Here is a 22,444-nt window from a genome sequence, read left to right on the forward strand (position 1 = left end):
TACCTGTCTGCCTACAGAAAGCTTCAAATAATGGCTCAGCAACCTTAAGGTGAAAGCTTGGTGCACGTGGCCTGCAGCCAGCTGGCATGGGGGGCCTGGGGACTCGGTCAGCCCCACGTGTGACCTTGTAGGGCTTTGACAGCACTAAGGGTTGTGGACTGCACTGCTGTGGGGGGACACAAAAATCTTGTAGGCTTTATAAATATGTGTGAGTAACTAGATAATGAAATAAAGGCAAATGCTCTAGATAGATAGCACAAGTTGCCAAGGTGTGGCTTTCTACAGAGGCAAATGTAAGTAGACAGCAACTGTGTGTTAAAGTATAAGTCATCTAACTCTTGGGTACTAAACACACACAGCTGGATTTAATCCTACCTTGGCAACACCTTTGGTTGCCATCCTCAGACTCAAGACTCCAGGTGCGGTCTCCACATTTCCATTTGCCACACTGCTGGCAAGAAGAATGATGTAAATGATAAGGCAATAGAGGGATCCTTTCACAGAGTGGTGCTAATTTTAGTCACCCTGCTCAGCTCAAGACATTTCCTCATCAATCTGTGACTTAGGTATATTAGGTGACCAAGATTAGAAATAAAGTTGGGTGGAAGAGTTAATATTTAAACCACAAAATGAAGAAGTGCTTTGCTGGGCAGCGTTACCACACATCTGAGGAAGCCATGCCACCTGCAGTGGCACAGCTTAGCAGGGAGGTTTTGGGGGGCAGGAGTGGAAACCTCCATCTCTTCCAACAGATCAGCAGCAGGATTTCCAATGCTTGCTGTGTTTCTGACCCGTGCTGTCTTTGACATCACCACAGCTCTGCTTTGCTATTGACTCACATAGGGAAATAGAGAATTTTCCTCTGAACAAAAGGAGACATAAGTGTGAAGTGTTTAGCAGTTTTTCAGATGAGATGACATGAACCATTCTGGGGAAATTCAGTTTACTTGAGGAGTTACTTGTTTAGTGCCTCAGAAGGCAGGCAATGGTAGCGTGTGAGCACAGAAAGCACCCTCTGTGTCTGCTGGTTGAACGCCCTCTGGCCTCTCCACAGGCATGATCTGGTCAGAGTGCAAGGAGATCTGGGAGGAGGGGCCACGGGAGTATGTGGTGCACCTCTGGAACCTGCTGGACTTCGGGATGCTGTCCATCTTCGTGGCATCCTTCACGGCCAGGTTCATGGCGTTCCTCAAGGCCAGCGAGGCGCAGCAGTACGTGGATCAGTACGTGCAAGACGACGACCTCAACAACGTCACCCTTCCCCCTGAAGTTGCCTACTTCACTTATGGTAAGATGCTTTTTGCTGCCTGATGCTTCCTGTTCTTTTAGGCTAATGCTGACAGCAGCTTTCTTTTAGTGCTATTTCCATGGCTGCTGTGTTGTTTTTCCCCATTAAACCAAATTACTCTCCTCTGATCTCCCCATTCCAGCCATCTTCCTAGAGAGTCAGAGAGGAATTGAGAGCCGAGCCTCATGCAGTCCCTGAGCTCTGTAGCTAAGGCTACAGCCAGGTCAATCACATCCTGACAACATAGCTTGAGCAACAAATAATCAGGACCTGGGAGAGAGCAGAGTGTAGTTTAAATTACAGATGAATGAACTGGCTTGATTTTCCAAATGGGAGAGGGGGGAGAACCAGCATCAGGCCTGGAGCTGCACTTCTAACCGTCGACACATTCTGCAGCTCTGTCACATCCAACACCTGTGCAGCAGAAACACAAACACCAATTACACCCCTAAGCTGATGCTCCTCCAAGAGAAAAGCTATTTTTGAAGAGCCTGTATCATCCATGAGTGCTGACATTTGGAAATGCAAGCAGTGGCATGGCTCTGACAGCACTATTTGTGATGGCTGAAATGGTTTTTCGTCGAGAGGCACAGATGAATAGAGCTTTGCATCCCAGGCTGGGGGCTGATTCATTGCAATCTCAGGCAAGCTTTATATCCACGGGGATTTTTGCCCATGGAGGGGCTGCAGGAGAGGGAGAGCTGGGCACAAAGGAGTGCCATTTGCTCCCTGGGGTTGTAAGTGGTTGTTGTAGTGGTGTGCTTGGGCTGGAGAGGAAGATCTGGGGCAGCAAACTGGCATCACTGCAGACATGAACCAGGGGGCACCAGAGACATGAGGTCTGACCCCATGGCAGGGTGCACAGCCACACACTCACTGTTGGGGCCCTGAGCTTGTCACACTGGCTCAGCCTCTTACCTGGTGTCCCCTCTGAAGCTTCCCTCTCCTTGTCCAGGCAAGGAAATGGCCTCTGAGGTGATGCTGAGGTTTTCTCCTCTCTGGTTTGCAGCTGACCCATTTAAAGTGAGGTCAGGCTGCAAAGGGGCCAGAACAAAGTGTCACAACCAGATCCTGCGAATTCCTCCACCTGCTGCCTTCCCTTTGGTTCAGAACACTGCAAATAAAGCCTGGCTTTGCTGCTGTGTCCCTAAAGCCAGCACCCGCTTTAGGTCTGAGTCACCATTCTTTCATGGAGAAGCAGAGCTGATCCAAGGACACTCACAAGCTACCTTAATATGAATGTTCACATTTTCAGTAGATTAAATCAATGATTCATATCTGGTACCAACAAGAAGCTTTTTCAAGCAAAAATGTTTGATTGACTGGGCTGCAGGAGCTGGGCTTAGCTGAAAGACAGCGTGAAGCTGATGCACTTGGTGCTTGTGTCTGCTTCACCCAAGCAAATCCTAATGCTCCTGTCTGATGGTAGGACAGAGACCTCAGTCTCCCCCCTGCCTCCTTTCCAAACACTGACACAGTGCCATGGATCCAAACCCAGCTCCACTGCGTTGTGGTTTTGCTTCCGGTGGAGGAGGCACAGCTCAGCTGACGGCCAGCGAGGAAGGGGAAATACCAAATTTGCTTCAAGCCAATGCTATTTGTTTGCTGTGAGGCTTTGGTAAGCCCCACTGACTGCCTCATCTCTCTATCTTTACCATGTGAAAAACTCAGCTGATTCTTCTTCCCCCTCTTTGTGCAGCATGCTGAGGACTTCAGTGCCTCCCAAAGGTTGGGTGGTTTTTTTCCCCCCTCTCACTGCTGGCCAAAGGCAAGGTTCAGTCTTGCAAAAGGGGTCATTTGTCATCATAACTTCCATCTAACACTTTTTGTGACTAATACCTAGTGTACATGTATTGTTTTAGCCAGGAACAAGTGGCTCCCCTCGGATCCCCAGATCATTTCAGAAGGCCTCTATGCCATAGCTGTGGTACTCAGCTTCTCCCGCATTGCTTACATTCTTCCAGCCAACGAAAGCTTCGGCCCCCTGCAGATCTCTCTGGGGAGGACTGTGAAGGATATCTTCAAGTTCATGGTCATCTTCATCATGGTGTTCCTGGCCTTCATGATTGGGATGTTCAACCTTTACTCTTACTACCTTGGTGCAAAATACAACCCTGCGTTTACAACGTGAGTACCTACGGCGAAGCAGCTGCCCCTGCCAGGGTCTCACCCAGGGCCGGTTTTGGTCCTTTGCTGCTACAGGGGCTGCTCAGATAGTTGCTGCTCCAGCCCAGTGGGGAGGTTGTATCCAGACTTTGCCTGGGAAATCTGTGCCAGCTGTGGTAGGCAGCTTGAGGTTTGACTGCAGGGATTCATGCTGTTCAGAACTGGTTACTTCTGGAAATGAAAAGAACAGATCAGGAAAGTGTTTTGTGAGGTGCTCCTCTCCCTGAGCCCAGAGAAGCAGTGAAGAAGAGGTTGGACCCAAGGTTATGGCTCTTAAAACTGCCAGCCAAAGTACCTGGAAAATAAGGAAGGGTTTTGCCCATGTGGGGTGTGCTTTAGGGTACCATTATTAGGTGCACATCTGCAGGGCCAGTGCTGGTCAGGATGCTCAAAAGGGCAAAGCAAACCAGGCTGCCTGGGCTGTGTTTCTCAAATCCTGGCCAGGTACTTCTCAGCAGGGGCCACGTGAAAGCATCACACTGGGCTACTGCCCACACAGGGTGCTCTGTCAGCCTGGGTTACCTTCTCCTGCCAGCCCTTGCTGGGTGGCCACACAGCCCTGTGGAGAAGCCCTTGTCAGGGCTTTCAGGTTGGCAAATATTTGTGGAATGAGGTTCAGGCTGAGGCTGCATTTGAGAAGGCAAAGTACACAACCCCTCAGAGGCAGCACTGAGTGGAGCTTTGATCCTTTCTCTGGGACCACAGGAACCCAAGCCCTGGCAGCTGAGGTCTCGAAAGAGCTTTCAGAGGAAGGGACATCCTGGTGCCCTGCTGTGTCTGAGGGATGTGTGCCATGCATCCACGGGAAAGCCTCCTCCCTTGCCCTGCATTGTGGCACCAGCACAGCACTGTGGTAGTCAGCTTCATGTCTCACAGACCTACCCTGGCTTGCCTTAGGGACATGGTGGGGGACTTCCAACCCCACAAACCTACCAGTTATGGAAGAGGAGCACTTGGTAAATGCTCTCCCCTTGCTGTGATCTGCCTTCCAAGCAGCCATGCCATGCTTGCAGTGCCTGAGCCCACGGTGCTCAGCACAAGCAGAGCAGGCAGCAGCTGGTGTTTGCTGTCTCATTTCTCTAACGTGTCACACAGTGAGCTGGGGGCTTAGCTCCAGGCTCCTCCAGGAGAAAATGACCTTTTTGGAGTCATTTCTGTCCCACGGGTGGCTGTTGCCTTCCAAATGCATGGGAGCTACTTTTATCCCATCAGTGCAACATGTATCTTTTAACATAATGTTTACTCTCTCTAATTGAGCCAAATTCACCTTCTAGACCTCTGCTGTCACCTCAGGATACATTTTAATGGGAGGATTTATGAGGCCAGATGCAATTACAGTTATCTGTGCTCTCTAGTAAGGTAGAAGAAAATTGAGTGTGTGGGATGTGTCTTGCTTCTTACTAGAAGAGAAGGAGCTGCCCTTGAAGCACAAGACTTAATGAGAAGTTGAGTAGATCCCACCCTTGGCTGCCTGGTGGCACAAGAGCCCTCAGCCATGGTATCCCCCAGGCATGTCAGCAGAGCACTGACAGAATGCAGTCAGTCTCTGGTGCAGTGCTGTGTGGCACCTCTCTCATTAGCACTCCTCACCTAAGTGGATCTTCCAGTAGCCTTTTGAAAGGACTCAGGAGCACTCACTCACTCAAATGAGGACTGCTCCTGGAGCCAAGCTTGCTCAAATGCCACAGGGCATTTGGACTGGGGAGCCTTGTCAGAAGGCTGTGCTCTCCCTCCTTATCTCCAGCCTGGTGACTGCTTACCCTGAGGCACTTTGTGTTGATATGAAGCAATGTGGTTTTTTTTCCCCATGAGTACAAATTTTCCTTTTAAGAAGCTGAAATAGGCTTAGCTTCTTCTGTGTATTTAAAGGCAGAGGAGTGTCAAATGACACTCAGCGAAAATGAGCCCTTCCATCCTATGAAACAAGGAGAACAGACCAACATTTGTCCCCCAGAGCCTCCTCAGACGTCTCATTCAACAAGCAGAAGCCCTGAGGTGCAGTGTGAAGCACTCTGGATAAGCCATTGCCAAGGTTCAGGCAGCAGATGGGCAGCCAACAGCTCCAGCAATGTCACCACTGCTCTTTGTGAGCTGCCCATGGGCCTTGCTGAACGTGGCAGGCTCCTGCTGCCATTGACTTGTTCATGGCAGGAAGGAAAGTTGCCCTACCAGAGCTAAGTGAGCAGCTCAGCTGCTGTGAAAATTCACTGGGGCAAAGAAAGACAGAGCTCACTGCTGTCCTCACAAGCCTTCTGCGACTTCACTGAGGGTATTTCCTGGCTGGCCTGTTTGTGACTTCTACTGAGGACAGAGGGAATCTCACGGCAAGCAAGATCTATACCCAGCACTGGGACCTCTCAAGCAGAGGACTTGGTTCTCAGCAATCATGACTGAAAGGGAAAAAAGACTCAGTGGCTTTGAGCACTGACTGAGGGCAGCCAGTTTCAAAGGGCACTGAGCTGACAGCTGACTGGGTAACCTCAGTGAGAAACCTTGGACACTCCTCACTGAGATAGCTTCAATTTGCACATTTCAGAAAGCCTTCTGAGGACAATATGTAGGCAGAAACCAGTGTGCACATTTGTCCAGGGGCCCCTCAGAGGGAACTGTTTGCTCGCTTCTCCCAGGCACCCAGCACCAGAACAAGAGGACACAGTCTCAAGCTGTGCCAGGGGACGTTTAGGCTGGAGGTTAGGAAGTTCTTCACAGAGAGATTGGCCATGGGAATGTGCTGCCCAGGGAGGTGGTGGAGTCACCATCAATGGAGGTGTTTAGGAAGAGCCTGGATGAGGCACTTGGTGCCATGGTTTAGTTGATTAAATGGTGTTGGGTGGGAGGTTGGAGTCAATGATCTCCAAGGTCTCTTCCAACCTGGTTCATTCTGTGTTTCTGTATTGAGGATGGGGATTCACTCATCACAGTGTCCCTGTCTCAGTGGTTCTTTCTGTACAGAAGTGTGACTGAGATTTCCAAGCCAGCTTGAACTTCCCCCCCACCTCTGCATTTACCACCATGAAACATAACCCCCACGGAGGAGAGGCAGTCTTGTCCTGTCTGTTCTTTATGACATTTGCCTTGGGATTCACAAGAAGTGATTCTGGCTTCCACCCTGCCCCTCTTCCTGAGGGCTTCCTGTAAAATATGACCAAGGTATCATTTGGAAATTGTTCATGCTATTTCCATCTCTTGTAACCACTTACAGGTTCTAAAAGGATTTTATGGGTAGTAGGTTGGACTTGATGATCTTGAAGGTCTTTTCCAACCTGGTTGATTCTGTGATTCTGTTCAGAGCTGATTGATAAGTGAATGCCTTCTCCAGAGCTGCTTCATTGCTTTTGTCCTCCTTTCCTTCCTTGCCTCTGAAAAGCAGTGGTCTGTGAGTGAGGCACAACAGCAGAGGTTTATGGAATGAGGAGAGCAGACTCCAGGAGCCTCCAGGTCCAAGCAGTGCAATTGGCATCACATCCTCTGCCCAAACAGCTCCTGCTCCACCACCACCACTCCTGCACCCAGCCCAGAGCTGGGGACAAGACCCTCACCACCCAGAGGAGCTCAGCCCCAGCCAGCACCCGTGGAGGGGATTGGAGCAGTCACCAATGTTGGCCCTAACAACCGGGGGGCCAGCAGGCCCCCCGGCCTTTGGAGTCACCACCACCATCACCCAGTGTGCAGCAGGGGCACTCACCAGGGATGAGAGGAGGATCCTCAGCCCAGATGGGCTCAGCTTAGGGCTGCTGCCCTTCCTGGAGGGGATTAAATAGGGGAGAGGGTGGGGAGGGCCAAGTGGCCACACCTGGGGTGGGAGGAGACTCCAGCAGAGCCCAGGTGCTGTGGGTTTGAGGAGATAAAGGGGGGAAATAGGGCAGGGGAGGGACTTCTAGGGTGTCAGGAAATGATAGGACTGGGGGGAATGGAAAAAAAAGAAAAAAACCCTGGGTGGGTAGAAAAAAAAAAGTGTGTAGATTGAGATTGGATGTTAGGAAGAAGTTCTCTCCCAGGAGGGTGGTGAGACACTGGCACAGGTTGCCCAGGGAGGTGGTGGAAGCTTCATCCCTGGGAGTTTTTAAGGCCAGGCTGGATGTGTCTGTGAACAACCTGCTGCAGTGTGAGGTGTCCCTGCCCATGGCAGGGGGATTGCAACTCAGTGATCCATGAGGTGCCCTCCAACCCTGACTATTCTATGAGGTTATGGTTCTAAAACAACTTTGCAGTTCAGGCTGGATGTTAGGAAGAAATTCTTCCCAGCAAGAGAGATTAGCCATTGGGATGTGCTGCCCAGGGGGGTGGTGGAGTCACCATCCCTGGAGGTGTTTAGGAAGAGCCTGGATGAGGCACTCGGTGCCATGGTTTAGTTGATCAGATGGTGTTGGGTGATAGGTTGGACTTGATGGTCTCAAAGGTCTCTTCCAACCTGGTTAATTCTATTCTATGCTATTCTATTCTGTTCTGTTCTATTCTGTATTTCCCCTTGTCCCATCCATTGCATCTTGTGAGAAGAGACCAGTACCCACCTGTCTACAACCTCCTTTCAAGGAGTTGTAAAGAGCTAGAAGGTCTCTCCTCAGCCTCCTTTTCCTTAGATTAAACAACTTCTTCTCCCTCAGATGCTCCTCACAAGCCCTATTCTCAAGACCCTCCACCAGCTCTGTTGCCCTTCATGTGCAGGATGCCAAGATGGTGATGCAGTGGCTCCGACCAGGGCATCCTTCAAGACTCCTTTGGGTTTCCTCCGTGCCGCGGAGCAGATCATTTCCACGAGAGCTGCAAGCGACCCCAGCTCTGTTTATCTGTTTGTTGGCTGCTGTGTACAGAACACAGCTCTCGAGGCAGCCTGTAATTAAGAACATGCTATGCAAACAAAACCCAAACGGAGGCAAGGCTGATTGCCTGCCTCCTGCTTCCTGCATCACAAATCAGGCTGAGGGCTGCAGTGTGGCGCGCTCTGCCTCGCTCTCCCCAGAGGGAATGTGACTCACTGTTCCCTGCCAGTGGAGCTTCGAGGCTTGAAGACTTTTTCCTTCTCCTTTTGCTGGGTCAAAGTGTGATGTTTCTGCAGATTATATTGGCTGCATTTAATTATTCATTTTATTTCATTTTGTTTTGGCAGTGCTAGAAGTCAATCAATCAGTTTAAGGAAATAAGTCTGAGAGCATGCCCTGAGCTTTCTTGAAGGTGAAGACACAGGTTGGAGATGAGGTTATGGCCTTGGTGTGGTCTTCTTTGATGAGCAGCACACTGCTGGTTGCAGAAGCAAGGGGAATCTGCACCCAGAAGGGTGCCTATGGTTGATTTTCTTCCCTGACCTTAATATCTTTAACTTTTAAAGGCCTGTGTGCACTGAAACATCTCCCTGCTCTCTCCCCACCTACAACAGTTGTCTGAGAGAGAAATTGCACCCTACCCATCTCCACAAGGAGCATCAGTCAATCTGTCACTGCCAGGCCCTCCTGCTGCCAGGAGCTGTCAGTCCAGGCAGGGCTCCTGACTTCCTCCCTGCCTTCATTTGTTTGCCTTTCAGAAGGATAAAACTCCTGCTGGCCTTGCAGGGAGGGGGTAAATTGCTCAGCTGGCAATGATGAGACACATCAGCATCCTGGAATCTGTGAGACCTTGGCTCCAAACATCCTCAACTCCTGTTTTAGTGACAGGTTCTCAGAAAACTAACCCCAAGTGCCATGCCCTGTGGAAGGTGCCAGATCTCTTGCAGTATAACATCAGTCTAACAGGTAGAAGGGAAGGGCCACCTGGTCTTTTTGGAGGACAGGGATGGACTAGCACAAGGTCTGCATGGAAACTGTTTCCTCTACCTGGGAGCATTGCTAAGCACCATTTTGGGCTGCTACAGGTGAAGCCCTCCTCTCAGACCACCTTCCCAGCCCCATCACCCCAGTCACTGGTCCCTCACCTGGCACTGGGAATAAGGACTATGGACATTTGCAGTGCAGCCCAGTGCCCTGGCCCTTGCCTGCCTCCCCTGCAGTGCTCAGGCAGGTCAGGCCCACTCACAGTCCTGAATTAACTTTTTAAGGAGACTCTGACACCATTCCAGGACAAAGGTTAATGCTTCAGCTGTGGAAGAGGAGCAGAGTTGACATGTATTAAAACCTGCCATCAGGATGGAAAACTAAGGGAACTTTTCCATATGCAAAGAAAGGGAGGATAATAGCAGGGTGCAGCTGGGATGAAGGCTGGGGGGGTATGGGGTTTGTTAGTTTAGGAAGTGGCCGAGCTGGGTGGGGGTTGGTCTCTTCTCCTAGGCAACCAGCACCAGAACAAGAGGACACAGTCTCAAGCTGCACCAGGGGAGGTTTAGGCTAGATGTGAGAAGGAGGGAGGTGGTGGAGTCGCCATCACTGGAGGTTTTCAGGAGGAGACTTGACGGGGTGCTTGGTGCCGTGGGTTAGTTGTTTGGGTGGTGTTGGATTGGTTGATGGGTTGGACACGGTGATCTTGAAGGTCTCTTCCAACCTGGTTTATTCTATGTATTCTATGTATTCTATGAAATTCTTCCCAGAAAGAGAGATTGGCCATTGGAATGTGCTGCCCAGGGAGGTGGTGGAGTCACCATCCCTGGAGGGGTTTAAATAAGACTGGCTGAGGCACTTGGTGCCATGGTTTAGTTGATCAGATGGTGTTGGCTGATAGGTTGGACTTGATGATCTTGAAGGTCTTTTCCAACCTGGTTAATTCTGTGTCAGAGCCAGAGATTTTGGATGTTATTGTGTGCTCTGTAACTGGAATGTAGAATAAACACTGGTAGAAGGCTACCATCAAAGTGAGGGGTACCTGACACGTTATTGCCAGCTGCCCTTTGCTGCAGAGGAGGACAGGAGAGGAGCAGAGCGTTATGGGAGAGAAAACATCCAGCAGGTGGCAAAGTGACAGCACAGGGTATGTGACACAGCCACAGCTCAGCCCACAAGTGTACCTGTGAAGGGTGTCCCAGCCCCATGCAGAGTAGCAAGAGGGAGGGAACGTGGTACCAGTGACTCTGAGAATCATGGAGAGCAAGGACAAGGCCACATTTTCAGTGCTGTGTTTGAAACACCGCTCAGGGCTCCTCCCTACGAGCCAGTGCAGTTGGACTGACTGAGAATAGAACCTAAACATTTACTGCAGACTTACTACTGGTTGTAAATGGAGTATGGAACACCATAGGTTATGATGGGAGATAAAGACCAGCTTGCTGTGGGGGAAAGGAATTGCCCAGTGCTCTGCCTTTCCAAAGGGCTGAAATGAATTTCTTTTGCTTTTATGTGTGGTGTAATTGATACTGGAGTTGGTGTAAAGCTTATTGCTCCCTTGGGATATGTTGTTGTTTGTGTCTGTAGTCTGGTTTTATGAGCAGATTTAGTAGGATCACTCTGGAACCCTGGTTAAAGACATTCCATCAAAGTCATGTGTAAATGGCACTGCTTTCTCAGCAGTGATTTAGAGCCTGGCAGGCAGGGGGGGAGGAGAGGCAGCTGACTGTTGTCATGCTTAAGGGTTGCTCAGTGAAGGCAAAATTGTTTCCAAATTAAAAGTTAGGCAAATGGCTTCCCATGGTGTAGCAGCTCCATTCTCTTCCTTCCTTGCTCTTCAGCTGTGGCCACTGCCATTCTGCCTGTAGTGGCTTTGACTCCCCTGCATCAGACTCTCCTTTTGACCTCTCAGTCTGGCCACATCCTTTCCAGGCCCACTTCTTGTTGTTCATAGAACCATAGAATGGGTTGGGTTGGAAGGGACCTCCAAAGCTCATCCAGTCCAACCTCCTCTACACTCAGCAGGGACATCCTCCACTAGATCAGGTTGCCCAGAGCCCTCTTGAGCCTCACCTTGAATATCTCCAAGGATGAGGTCTCAGCCACCTCCTGCTGTTAGTTTATTTCCCTCTTTCTTTCCCCTGTCTTTCAACCTTTTTATTTTAGAATCATAGAATCATTAAGGTTGGAAATTACCTCCAAGTTCATCAAGTCCAACTGTCACCCCCACACCACCATGGCCACTAAACCACATCCTCAAGTGCCATACCCACACAGTTTTTTAATGCCTCCAGGGCTGGTGACTGCAGCAGCTCCCTGGGCAGGGCATTCTTATGCCTGAGCACTCTTGCAATAATTTCATCCCTTTCTACTTTCAAGCAGGGCTATTAATCAAATCAAAATGCCTCCCCACAACTTCTCCCATCACTCCTTAATTTCAAACTTGTGCTCTAAATGCTTAGGGCCTGAGTTGTTTGCACTCCCAAAGCAGAATGGGAATGAAATCAGACTCTGGGCTGGCTGTGCACTCTGTGCTCATTATACTAATGCCACTAATTAGAACTTTTCCATCACTCCTCCTGTTTAAAGAGTAATGCCTTCTGTCCTGGAAACCACACATAAGGAGGTCAAACTGGGTTGCTTCTCTCCTTTCCCAGATAATCTGTGCCTCTCTCCTCTGGATGAGGAGAAAGTGAGTGAGCAGAAGTCAAAAGCCTTGTGTGAGAAGTTGCAAACAGCAAAGTGCCTGCAGAGAAGTCCTTAATAGGGACACAAAATCCAAGCAGCAGCTAATGTACCTGAGAGGAGCAGCTGGAGCAAGCAAGGGGGCACTGTGACTTTATAGGCTTAATCAGAAATCATCTTTCTTTATCAGCTCAGGAAACAGGATTTGCCACATCCCTGGGTGATGGTTTGTCCTGTGCCAAGGTATCACGTTTATGCCATTGTTAGCATTGGGCCTGGGGACCGTGGTGTCAAACCTAGTAAGTGACTCTTTGCTCTGGGTTTTGTTTTTTAGGGTAGAAGAAAGTTTCAAGACCTTATTCTGGTCGATCTTTGGCTTGTCTGAAGTGATATCTGTGGTGCTGAAGTACGACCATAAATTCATCGAGAATATTGGCTACGTACTCTATGGAGTATACAACGTGACTATGGTGGTGGTGCTGCTTAACATGCTAATAGCCATGATCAACAACTCCTATCAGGAAATTGAGGTAAGAGAAGAGATTAGATTACAGACTCAGTGTGCTTCATCAGCACTGATAATCAAACTGTTCAAACAAATAAACAAACAAGGAAGGAAGCTGAAGTTTGTTCCTTAGGCAAGACTGCAGCGCTGGGAAACACAGAACCTGAGGAGTTAGGGATGGGGCTGAGCTCCCCAAATTAGGACTGAGTTAATAATTAGCAATGAGTCACTTCTAGAACAACCTCAGCTTCCTGGTTTTTAATGACCATCTGGGTGGAAACCCAATTTCCTTTCCATGTCCTTAATGAGAGCAGGCTGTGATATTTCTTACACCCTGCGTGGGTTATGATAATTCATCCCCGAGCGTTACCCTGGCTGCTTTGTTTGCTCGTGGTGGAGCAAGTGATGTTTCCTCTGGCTTTCTGCCCAAGCCCATCTAGGCCTGAAGCTCATATAGTGTGTATTTAACAAAAGCCTCTTTTCCAAAGATCAGGCATAAAGGCCTTCAAAACATAGCTGCATGGGTGACCACAAACCCCAGCTTTTAATGAGCTGGAATCATAGGATCATGGAGGCTGGAAAAGACCTGCCTGGAGAATGAGGGCTGAGAGGGGACCCTGCTCATGTTTATCAGTATCTGATGGGTGGGTGTGCAGAAGGAGCCAGTCTCTTTCCAGTGGTGCCCTGTGACAGAATGACAAACTGGAACACAGGAAGTTGCACCTTAACAGGAGAGAAAACTTCTTTACTGTGAGGGTGATGGAGCACTGGAACAGGCTGCCCAGAGAGATTGTGGAGTCTCCTTCTCTGGAGGTATTCAAAACCCACATGGATGTGTTCCTGTGTGGCCTGCTTTGCTGGAACTGGATGATCTCCAGAGGTCTCTTCTAAGATCATCAAGCCCAACAGCACCATGCCCACTCAACCATGTCATCAAGTTCCATGTCTACAGGTTTTCTGAACACCTCCAGGGATGGTGGCTCCACCACTTCTCTGGGCAGCCTGTTCCAATGCTTGGCCACTCTCGCAGGATGAGCACAGCCCTCAAGCAGTGTGAATTGATCTCTGCAGCAAGGCCCCTGCAGCTTTTACCCAGCACTGTTCAGTCCCATTGCTATCAGCAGGCTGGGTTTGCTAAATGCTCTGCACATAAACAACTCCCTGCTAATGTAAATAAGGCCTCCCCCACTCTCCCCCCCCCCCCCCCCCCCCAAATGTATTTGGATAATGTTAACACTGAGTCACTTCTCTTCTCTGGTGTGTTAAATGTCAAGTTTCTGTAGCTGGGTTGCTATCAATTATTTGGTCTAATTTCCCTTCAGAAGCTGATGCTGCAAAAGGCCAGAGCAGAAAACACTTTCTCACTGTAATGTCAGATCCATCCATGTGCTGCAGGGCAAACACAGCTCCAGCCAGTAGGTGCTACAACTAGGTCTAAATGTCAGAGAGACCTTACATGTGCTCTCTGCTCCAGAAGCTCTGCTGCATGCAGAGGGCAGAGTCACCTCTCCAAAGGTTTCTGATGGCTTTGGAGCTTCCTGACTCCTCCTGAAACAAGGCTTCCTCCTGAAGGAGTCTCAGCCTCTTACTGCAGTTTGTAGTTTAGTGGAGTAGGTAGAGATGTTTGCAGGTTTCTGAATCAAAACCTCTCAAAACACCTAAGCTGGTGGCCTGCATGAACTAGTCTGAACTTTGTGATGCCTGTTTTCCTGGGAAAATGCTCTGTCATCCCTCCTGGTTGAGAGGAAACTTTCCAGACTCTGTTAAAGACTGCTTGGAGCTCTAAGCAAACCAAGCATGTGTGAGCTGTTTGGCCCAGACCCTCCTGCTTCAGGGCTGGGGAAAACTCTGACTGGTCCCTCTCAGCCCTCAGCAGCCAGGGTGTTAGAGTCATCCTGACTGACTGCAGAGGAAGTCTCCCTTGTGCTCAACCTTTTTATCTGGCAACAGCAGTTTCAATAAGGACAGAGGATTGCTTGGGAATGAGATTCCATTGTGGTTGGTGGGGACATGTTCTGCTGTTAGCTGGAGTGACAAGACCATATTCTCATGCTTTCTACTGAACACCTCAGAGAATCATAGAATGGTCTGGGTTGGAAGGGACCTCCAAAGGCCATCTAGTCAAACCCCCTCTGCAGTAAGCAGGGGCATCCTCAACTGGATCAGGTTGCCCAGAGCCCAGCTTCTGGTTTTCTTCTGTTTGTGCCTCAAGTATTAGTGCTTCCTGCCCACCTTGCATTTATGGAAAGAAGCAATCTTTTAGCCAGCCAGAAACTAGAACTGCTTCCATCAGTAGCTTCTTAACTGCTTCACAGAAAAGGATGAAAATGGCTCACAAGAGATTTCTACTGTAATTCAGCTTCAGGATTTTGGGAGGTGCAAGCCCAAACAATGAGAAGACCAAATGGCAAAGTGAATGCTGCTCCATTGGTGGAAACACATTGCTGTAACTGTGACAGGGTTAATCTTAGCTGTGTTATGCCAGTTTTTGACTGGCCTTCAGAGGTATGGGTAATCAGAGGTGATTAATTCCAGCAGAACACAGATGAACATAAATACAGGGTGTCAGCAGCCCCGTGCTTCTATTGATGCTGCTGGCTTCCATATAAACCATGATGAAAACAGCTGTAGAGCAGCTGTATCTCATCCTTTCTTTTGTCTGGTAAATGATCCTGATGCATGGCCTTCACCATCCTCCTGTAAAAATGCCAAGCAGAGCCACAGAGCATCTGCTAACCTTGCCCTTGTACTTGGAAGTGATCCCAGCTCACCTTGGCAGGTGATGAAGGAGGTTCACAGGCACCGGGTGCTGGGCTTTTTCTCCACCTTCACCCACTCAGCTGAACACTAAGAGCATTAAAGTGTATTAATCTAGGCATAATGATGGTGAAGGCCACCAGGATCCACAAGGAAATTAGCTAATGACAGAAGAGATCAGCAACCTAATCCCTTCAATGGAAGCTTCCTGGCCAGAGCAGTGGTAAGGGTTGGCTGGCAGCCCGTCCGAGCCAGGCTCTGCTGGGGCCCTGCACACAATGGCTTCCTCTGCTCTCCCTGGCTCTGCACATGCCCTGGCACGTTCTTTTAGCAGCACAGCACAACCACCAGACTGTTACTGAAAGACCACCTCTCTGATATCCAAGGAATCAGAAATGCTCTGGTGTTTGGAGGACTTTAACTCTGACTGCTTTGTTCAAGTCCTCCTTCTGCTGGGATGGCCCAGAGAAGCCTACAAGGACATGCTGTGTGCAGGGGGCTCGGCTTGACAAGCAGACATCTGGTTTTAGCTAAATCCTACCTGTATGTTTGGGGGGGGAAGTTTCATAGCTAAATTCCTCCCTATTTAGTGATCATGCATTTGGGTGTTGTTTTCTTTTCTCTCTTCCCTTCCCAAGGAGGATGCAGATGTGGAGTGGAAGTTTGCTCGTGCCAAGCTCTGGCTGTCCTACTTTGACGAAGGGAGGACGTTACCTGCTCCTTTTAATCTAGTGCCAAGCCCTAAATCATTTTATTATCTCATACTGAGAATAAAAATGTGCCTCATAAAACTCTGCAAATCTAAGGCCAAAAACTGTGAGAATGATCTTGAGATGGGAATGCTGAACTCCAAGCAACGGGTAGGTCCTGTCTACACTTCTCACCTTCTGTGCAGAAAGGATTCACGCTTTCTGGAGGGGGCTGGGTGGTGCACAGGTAGATCAGGGACAGCACAGCCTCTCACTCAGCCTCATCACTGCATGTTACTTGTATTACATTGCACCGAGAGAGTAGTCCCAGGCTCATGACCTCGTCATACTGGGCACTGTCTGGACACCAGGAAAAGAGCAGCACTTTGGTAGGGGAGTTTCCAAGGGCAAATAAACAAGGTCAAAGATGGAGGGCAGAAGAGGAGGAACAAATAAGAGCCCAGCTTGTCTGACTCCTCACCTACCCAGGAGGCCTTTATACCTTTTGGAAACATCCACCTTCCCTTCAGTGGTTTCCAAACTGATTTGAGTGTCAGTACATTTACATTCCAGGTTTGGGGTGAAGTTTCCAGGTAGTGCTTCCTAACACCTCCTAAGGCCAGCATCAGCAATCTCTTTGCTTACATCTGCCTAGTCATATGCAGCCACCAATGGGTAGATCCTGCCTCAGCTGCTGCCCCTTTGAAATGGTCATTTGAAGTAGAAATTCCCTTTGGAAATACTGGCTCCCCAGCAGTGTGCCTTCCTCGGTGCTAGTGGGTGTCCACATGACAAAGCAAGAGGGAGATAAGAACATGGTTGGTGGCAAACAGGCCCTTCCCAAGAGAATTAGATTTGCTCCCCCCTGGGGAAGTGCCAAAGAACTTGCTGGTGCCCATGGAAATCACTGTTCTCAATGCAGTGCAGGATGTCACTGGGATGAAGTGTTCCCAGCACATAAATTCATCACAAACACAATCCCACCCACAGGCCATGTCCACCTCTCTACAGCAGAGAAGAGACACCCCAAATATTCCCAGGAATCCAGCAGCTCAGCTGCTGTCAGCAAATTCACTGATTTCAAAGCCATGAGGAGGCAGCTTTGGTTAAAAGTGTCCTGACCTTTAATTCTCTCAGCTCAAGCTGGGTTTGAAACAAGTGAACAGCACTGGGAACTCATTTCTGGGCAAGAAGAAAATGTGTTGTGTCTGATTTCACACAGGCACTGCAAGTGAGAGCACAGTGTGGCTCCTTGGCAGGCTGGCCAGCCTTTCCAGAGCACATTGCTGTTCCCTCAGCCTGCTTTCAGACCCATCCATCCATGCTGTGAAACCCCAGCTGGGTGGCACTGCACAAGAGAGGGAAGAACTGGCTGACTTTGGGACTCTCCAACTGGGATGTGGGCAGCCAACCCCCAGTTTAAGCTTGGAAAAGGGAGAGGGGCAATAAGAGAGACCAAGGAGAAGGAAAGGAAGAAGGGAGGAGGCTTTGCAGAGTTTGCCTTTGTAATGTGCAATCTTTTGGGGGGCTTTTGTCTGCATTTCTTGGTCTGCATCTCTTGGCTCTCGAGGAGCAAACACATGAGAAACACAACTCATGGTGAACCATCCAGCTCCAGCAAAGCCCATGGTCTTGAAGGAGATGATGTTCCCATGAACTTAAGAGAGCTGCTCAAGTCTGGTGTCCATTCAATCTGTGCCAAAGCCTAAACTGAAGGGAAAAGTGTATCCATGAGGTCTGTTCCATGTCATGAGGTACTTTAACTCCTCAACACAGTGAGCATTGCCAAGCTGGATGAGCATCTGGGGGCATTCTGCTCTATGAATTCATTTAAACTACTACTGAGTGCTGCAAGACCCCCTCCAACAGTGGGATCTTGAAAGAAAGGTTTGTTCCTTGGCTCAAATAATGATTACAACCAACAGCATCCTTAAGCTGTTGTTTGAATCTAACCACATGAAGCTTGCTTGCTTTGAAATTGAATTTCTGCTTCAAAGCAGAAAGCAAAGGAAGACAACTTCCCCCCAAGCCACACCAGTGCCAGTGCCTGCCTTGCCCTTTTCCATGGACCTCATGCAAAAGAATCGCAGTTTCCATGGCTTTGACATAAAGAGTTGAAGAGTCTCGGTCATGTCCTGCTTGCCTGCTGGTGTTGCTCACAGATCATCTTCCAAACAGTCTCTGTAAGGCCATGGGACACCCAGGGAGTGGGAAATGAAAAGAAGAACTTCATTAGCACTTTAGATTTTTATTTCAATTATTATCAGTGTCTTGGTTTGGAAAAACAAATGCAAATCACTGATTTCTCAGGATCTCTGCTCCAGGCAGGGTAGTAAACCCTTTAACCAGGGCTTCCCCTGCACATAGACTTGCATATAGGGTCAGGGAGCTGTGCTGCATCTTGTCTCCTTTGGATCTGTGATAGCAATTCATGCCTTTGAACCTAGCCCTTGAACCAAAATGTTCAGGGGTTGACAAGCAAAAAAATGTTGCAAATTTTATGTGCAGGCTCCAGGAAAGTCTCCTTGGAACCTTTTGGAGTAGAAAATCAGGAGCTGATTAAAAAAAACAACAACAACAAAACAAAACACAAACCACCCCACTGCTTGAGCTGGAAAAAAAACCACCTTACCTTTGTGTTGAGCTAAAAGAGTAGCAAAGAGTTTCAAAAGGCCTGAGGGGAACCAATGCTGTGTCAGGATGTGATTGTGAGGCACACTGATTTGCTGTCTGCAAACATCACAATTGCTTTTCCTTCCTCCCAAAAGCCTAATTGCTTCAGATTTTAAACTGTTCTTCTGAAAGAACAATCACAACTCCAGGTTAGAGTAACATACTTTGTGCCACCCTCGTGCCTAAGCCCCTTTTTTGTCTAGACAGCTTAGCATCCCATTTAGTCTTTCTTTCTTCCCTCCCCCCCCCCCCCCCCCCCCCCCATTAATTTCTTGGGTTTGAGCCTTTTCTGCCTTCCAAAAGTTTACCTTTTTAGACCTGGCTATGTTGCCTTTTGTTCTACTCCTGCTCTGGACCGTTTCCTGCTGTTTGACGAAGCTCTGTTGAGTCTGGGGCTGCCTGGGTGTGAGCAGCAGTCGGTGATTTAATGCTGTCCTGATGCTTTGTGATTTCAGAAAGTTCGTTTTCACTCTAGCACTCGAAATGCAGACCATTTTTCTGGGAAGAATGCTTACACCAAGCCCACAAGATACCAGGTAATCCCAGCATGAAGGCCAGGGGAAGCAGGTGGTGAACCTGCAAGGCTCATGTTTGCTTTCTCCCAGCTGGTGCCAGGCTGTGGTTTGGCAGCAGCGCAGGACTGGGCTGGGGCACCTCAGAGGCAACCCCTGTCCCCCACAGGAGCACACATGCTGTCAGTGTCTGTCATGCTAACTTCATGCAGGAAATAATGCCATGGGAGAAACACCATTCAGGCTTTAATCCTCCAGTCTTGCATTGACAGCATTTCATTTGTCATGCCATGGAGTCATCTCTCCAGCCTCTGCATCAACATCTGCATGCACTTGCTCTGTCAGTGGTTGTCCTACCAAGCTAAACCTGCAATGTGCTATGGTTCAAAAATGCCTGGGGTGGTAGTGGTGGTGCAGGGTACCCCAGCCACAGCAGGACCTGACACAACTCTGTCCCCAGCCACGGCAGGACCCAACTCCACTCTGTCCCCAGCCATGGCAGGACCCAACTCCACTCTCTGCCCCCAGCCATGGCAGGACCTAACTCCACTCTGCCCCCAGCCACGGCAGGACCCAACTCCACTCTCTGTCCCCAGCCATGGCAGGACCCAACTCCACTTTCTGTCCCCAGCCACGGCAGGACCCAACTCCACTCTGTCTCAGCTGGGGTGTTTGTGGCAGCAGAGGTTATTTCTTGTGCAAACACAAGCAGTAGAGTAAAACAATCAGTAAAATGTGCCCCACAGGATTTGGTTTCCCTTTAGTTTTTAACATGTAATGAAAAGGAATCTGATGTCAGGGATATGTCTGAAGGAACCCACATTAAAGAAGGTTGAGGAAAGCAATAGTTGGTAGATTTTAAGGCCAGGCTGGATGTGGCTCTGGGCAACCTGATGTAGTGTGAAGTGTCCCTGCCCATGGCAGGGTGTTGGAACTGGCTGATCCTTGAGGTCTCTTCCAACCCTGACAATTCTGTGGTTCTGTGACCTTGGATAAATCATGCAATGGCATTTCTGGAAGCAGTTTGTGTCATGCTGGTACAGGATGCAGGCAGTACAGCAGAGCAGTAGTGCAGCCCTACTGGCTCAAAATGTTGTTCAGGCTTTCTTGCCAGGATAGGAGAAGCCACTAAAAATCTAAGCTAGAAACAGGCTACATTCAGTCTGGCAGCTGGAGTCAGTTGACTTGACACCACCAAAGGCAAAGGCTGTGGCTGTGTCCTGCTCAAAGTGGCATTTCAGCCTTTCTGGCACTTTCCCATCCATTCAAACCTGCAGGTAACAGAAAGATGTGTCAGCCTCAGCTGGGGCTCCTTCTCTCCCTGGAGCTATTATTTATAAGTGAGACCACCTAATGCTTGTGGCAAATTAGCCCCTTCTTGCCAGGCTGACAAAGCCAAGCAAGCTGTGGCAAATCGATAGAAAAAGATAACTCCCCCTTATTCTGCTTCAATAATGCTCCTAGCAGGTTTGTCTTCAAATGAGCTTACAATGGGTCCACTGCTGCAGGAAGAAATTGCCCATGTAATATAAAGGCAGTGAAATAGTCATGATTATCCAAACACAAAGAAGAGCAAACAGTTTGATGACCTGACCAGCAAAGCTTTCTTCTACAGCTGGGAAAACCTTGGAGGCTGCTGCTTCTTGCTGCCCTGCTTTGTTTAGTGGTGTCCCTGCAGCCTGTGTGCTTGCACTACAGACAGTGCTCTTGAAGGGGAACAAAACTATACAGCATCTAAACGTGCAGGAGGAGGAAGTCAACTCACAGCTGCCATCACCTGGGAAGGAAGTAGGCCAGGCCAAATGATAACTGTATCAAACCCTCTTGAGCTGAGACTGTAAGATGTGGCATGGCTAAAAGGCTGTGCTCAGCTCCAAGCTTTTCCCCCTTTCAGCACTGCAGCCTCTTATGCTATCAACAATGCCTTCATCTGCAAAAGGCAGGAAAGGACTTGCCAGGAAAAGAAGAGATGGAATAGTTTGTACTTTCAAAGGCTCAGAACTCTGTGGCTTTAGAGAGAGCAAATGGCACAGAGATGAGATGTGAGCAAGTTCTTTGACTTACTTCACTCTTGAGCTCTGAGATGCATTTGAGATCAACAAGTTTCAGATCCAGTTCCCCAGTGAGTAGTTGTACCCTCTGATCACTGCTGATTTGCACCTGATTTTGACCAGGGGCATGAAGGTGCAAAGCATTTCTTCCTGTTAGTGCTGCCCCAGGACCTTCCACACTCAAGCCAGATGACATCTGCAGTGTCACACTAAGAGGAAACCTGTGAACTGAACAGCAGCATCGAGGTCTGTAGCAATGTGGTCTTCAACAGTGTGCACAAGGGAAGGTCAAGAGAACACACCATGAAGAGTGAAAAGAGAAGATCTCATAGTCCCCACGTTAAACACAAAGGTCTGAGGTCTAGCAGGACTCCTCCAAAATCCTATGGCTGACCCTGAAACACAGCCTCAGGTCTCCTGAGTCCAACATCAGTGCCTTGGCCACCAATCTGTCCTTTGCCTCTCATTCTCCTCTGTGCTAGAAGGTATAGAAGGTGTTCAGATAGCTGACAGCAGATGCAGAGCTTGAAGGCTGTGCCCAAAAAATACATTAAAAAGACTTAACTCAGTACAGAGCTATGAAAGTGCTCTGAACCTCTTCTCTTAAGACCCTTTTAAACTCCAGGCTCAGTAGCTGAGTGCTGCATGGTAGAAAGATCTCTAGGGCCTGAAGATCTTCAGTTCACTTCTAGAGAAGGGAGGAGCAGCACTTTACAGAAACCAGCTGGGTCTGAACTCTTTCAAGTCCAGCATCCAATACCAGGAAGCTGTCTCCAAGTTTAGTTCAGGATTCTTCTGCCAAGAGGCTTTGTCACTCGTTGCAGCTAACAGGAGCAGTAGTGGGCAGCAGGGCAGAAGTAAGGCAACGTTAAGGCAAAAATAATGACTTTCCTAAAGCTCTTGGGAGAAACACCTCAACGGCTAAGCAGACTCTTGTCTGCTTTCTTACTGTTTAGTTCCTGTAGACAACTCTGGCTAAAATACTTATTTGATCAACCAGGCAGCCTTAGGCCTGTGACTCCTATCACACACAGAGCTTAGTAGAGGATGGCATGTGAGTGGTGGCCACGTGAGGGATGTCACACCGTCCCGTTTCCCCAGGGCATTCACCGGGTGCTGATTCCTTGCTGTAGTCTAAAGTTCCTCTGTTCTGAGCAATAAAACCTTTCTTTTTGGATCCAGGATTTCCCTGCTTTCCCCCAACATTCCTTCATTTATGTTTCCTCAGGTGACAACCCTACCTCCCTCTGGATTCTACTACCTTGGCCACCTTCAACACACCGTATGTGCGCTGGGCCTCACCTCTGTTGCTTAATGACTCACCTGGTTAGCCAGCTGCCTCTTTGAGACAAGGACAGCCTTAGACATCCCATA

The 22,444-nt window shown here is 49.0% G+C and overlaps 1 protein-coding gene across 1 annotated transcript in view; it reads left to right on the forward strand.

The window, feature by feature from the left end:
- TRPC7 (transient receptor potential cation channel subfamily C member 7) overlaps positions 1–22,444 on the forward strand; it is a 73,347-nt gene that overhangs the window by 48,312 nt on the left and 2,591 nt on the right. The window contains exons 6-11 of the mRNA XM_054168417.1: positions 1,055–1,288; positions 3,151–3,415; positions 12,218–12,413; positions 15,784–16,005; positions 18,963–19,043; positions 22,299–22,352. Of these exons, the coding sequence (XP_054024392.1) occupies positions 1,055–1,288; positions 3,151–3,415; positions 12,218–12,413; positions 15,784–16,005; positions 18,963–19,043; positions 22,299–22,352 (1,052 nt within the window). The remainder of the gene's footprint in view (positions 1–1,054; positions 1,289–3,150; positions 3,416–12,217; positions 12,414–15,783; positions 16,006–18,962; positions 19,044–22,298; positions 22,353–22,444) is intronic.

This window comes from Dryobates pubescens, chromosome 16 (genome assembly GCF_014839835.1).
Source record: "Dryobates pubescens isolate bDryPub1 chromosome 16, bDryPub1.pri, whole genome shotgun sequence".
Lineage (NCBI taxonomy): Eukaryota > Metazoa > Chordata > Aves > Piciformes > Picidae > Dryobates > Dryobates pubescens.